Source organism: Bison bison, unplaced genomic scaffold, assembly GCF_000754665.1.
Source record: "Bison bison bison isolate TAMUID 2011002044 unplaced genomic scaffold, Bison_UMD1.0 scf7180017864531, whole genome shotgun sequence".
NCBI classification, from domain to species: Eukaryota; Metazoa; Chordata; class Mammalia; order Artiodactyla; family Bovidae; genus Bison; species Bison bison.
This window is the reverse complement of record NW_011495081.1, coordinates 2,838-5,719: the sequence shown is the minus strand read 5'-3', so window position 1 is coordinate 5,719 and position 2,882 is coordinate 2,838. Positions and strand designations below refer to the sequence as shown.

At 42.6% G+C, this 2,882-nt stretch overlaps 1 protein-coding gene across 1 annotated transcript; it reads left to right on the top strand.

Moving 5' to 3' along the window:
- Nucleotides 1-1,184: 1,184 nt before the first annotated feature.
- Nucleotides 1,185-2,877, top strand: LOC104982484 (heterogeneous nuclear ribonucleoprotein K-like; the record flags this gene model as incomplete). The annotated part of the gene is made up of 2 exons (XM_010831877.1): nt 1,185-1,805; nt 2,302-2,877. Coding segments are annotated over exons 1-2 (978 nt in total), but the record flags the coding sequence as incomplete, so codon positions are not given.
- Between the last annotated feature and the right edge of the window lie 5 nt (nt 2,878-2,882).

The window sequence follows — 2,882 nt, the reverse complement described above, 5'->3', positions numbered from 1 at the left end:
AGTCCAACTCTCACATCCATACATGACCAAAGGAAAAACCATAGCCTTGACTAGACGGACCTTTGTTGCAAAGTAATGTCTCTGCTTTTTATATGCTATCTAGGTTGGTCGTAACTTTCCTTCCAAGGAGTAAGCATCTTTTAATTTCATGGCCGCAGTCACCATCTGCAGTGATTTTGGAGCCCAAGCTGCAGGTAAATCAACCACCAGTTTTATGAAGATTCCTTTATTTAAAGTTTTGTACCAGGATCTACTGACTTTACATTAAACATCTAAATGGGTCTTTTGTATTTCCATTTAAAATTTTAAACTTTTCGTTCCAAGTCTGTGAAAAATGTATTATTAGGGATTGCACTGAATCTATAGATCACCTTGGGCAGTATGGTCATTTTGACAATACTGTTTCTTCCAATCTAAGAACATGATGTATCTTTCTATCTGTTTGAGTCATCTTCAGTTTCTTTCATCATGGTCTTATACTTTTCGAGTACAGGTCTTTTGCCTCTGTGAAGTGAAGTGAAAGTCACTAGGTCATGTTCAACTTTTTGCGACCCCATGGACTATATGGTCCATGGAGTCCTCCAGGCCAGAACACTGGAGTGGGTAACCGTTCCCTTCTCCAGGGGATCTCCCCAACCCAGGGATTGAACCCAGGTCTCCAGCATTGCAGGCGGATTCTTTACCAGCTGAGTCACCAGGGAAGCTTTGCCTCCATAGGTAGGTTTATTCCTACGTATTTTATTCTTTTTGTTGTAATAGTAAATGGGATTATCTCAGTTTCTCTTTCTGATATCTCTTTGTTAGTGTACAGAAATGCAACAGATTTCTATATAATAATTCTGTATCCTGCAACTTTATCAGATTCGTTGATGAGCTCTGAGAGTTTTCTGATGTTGCTTTAGGATTTTCTATGTAAGTATCCTATCATCTGCAAACAGTCAATATGTGATTTTTAAGGGGACACAATTCAGTTCACAACTGTGGTAGTATGTTTTGTAATATAAATTTTATTATTATTCAGGTATGGTGAAGCCAATAGATCAGGAGATGACTGCCACTGAAAAGGAATTTCCTGGTGGTCCCCTGGTTATGACTCTGCACTACCAGTGCTGGGGCCCAAGTTAGCTCCCTGGTTGGGGAGCTAAGATTCTGCAAGCATTGTGGCAAGGTCAAAAACAAGCAAACGGAAAGGAGGAGGGCGCTTCAGGCAAAAGCACTGCAGACGCCATTATCCTCTGTTTCTCTGCTGCACTGACCTCGACATCTTGCCTACTTCCCGCCTATTTGCGGCCTATAGGCTACTACAGCACTAGGGTGTCAGTTGGTCCCGCCCAGAACACTTCAGTTCTGCCCTGGAAGGATATATTTAATAACTGATTGGTGTGTCCCATGAATACAAGAAAATGGAAACTGAACAGCCAGAGGAAACCTTTCCCAACACTGAAACCAATGGCGAATTTGGTAAACGCCCTGCTGAAGATATGGAAGAGGAACAAGCTTTTAAAAGATCTAGAAACACTGATGAGATGGTTGAATTACGCATTCTGCTTCAGAGCAAGAATGCTGGGGCAGTGATTGGAAAAGGAGGCAAGAATATTAAGGCTCTCCGTACAGACTACAATGCCAGTGTTTCAGTCCCAGACAGCAGTGGCCCCAAGTGCATATTGAGTATCAGTGCCGATATTGAAACGATTGGAGAAATTCTGAAGAAAATCATCCCTACCTTGGAAGAGGGCCTGCAGTTGCCATCACCCACTGCAACCAGCCAGCTTCCACTCGAATCTGATGCTGTGGAATGCTTAAATGTATGTCATAGTGCCATTGAACCCCACTGAAGTATGGAGCCTGGCCCATAGGATCGATTTTATTTTCAACATAGTGTACTTTTCCCGTCTCTATAGAAAAAGGCTTAAAAAGATGATAAATGAATGGTCTTACAACTCACTGTTGACCCTGCTCCATGCTGCAGTGGGAATTAACTACATTTGCAAAGTGCTTTGCAGTCATTTTTATTATGGTGTTATTTGAATGTTAATAATAATTTTGTGGTAACAGCGACATGCTAAATGGCTGCAGTGTGGGTATGGTGTTGCAGGACCTGAAAATAAAATAGTTTTTTAAGGTGGTGCAGAATGTCCTTTTTGGGCCTGGCTATTGAGGATAATAGCACATAACTGGTAAAGTTATTGAAATATAAATTCAGGTTGCTCACTGCAACAGTATATTGGTATGCTTATAGCAGATAAGTGTGTATTCGGGAATCTATGATTTGGAACTGAAATTCTGTAACTCCCTCCACAGTACCAACACTATAAAGGAAGCGACTTTGACTGCGAGTTGAGACTGTTGATTCATCAGAGTCTGGCAGGAGGAATTATTGGAGTCAAAGGTGCTAAAATCAAAGAACTTCGAGAGAACACTCAGACAACAATCAAGCTTTTCCAGGAATGTTGTCCTCAATCTACTGAAAGAGTCATTCTTATCGGAGGAAAACCTGATAGGGTTGTAGAGTGCATAAAGATCATCCTTGATCTTATATCAGAGTCTCCCATCAAAGGACGTGCTCAGCCTTATGATCCCAATTTTTATGATGAAACCTATGATTATGGTGGTTTTACAATGATGTTTGATGACCGCCGTGGACGTCCTGTGGGATTTCCCATGCGGGGAAGAGGTGGTTTTGACAGAATGCCGCCTGGTCCGGGTGGGCGTCCCATGCCTCTCTCCAGAAGAGATTATGATGATATGAGTCCTCGTCGAGGACCTCCTCCACCCCCTCCCGGACGAGGTGGCCGGGGAGGTAGTAGAGCTCAGAATCTTCCTCTTCCACCACCACCACCACCTAGAGGAGGAGATCTAATAGCCTATGACAGAAGAGGAAG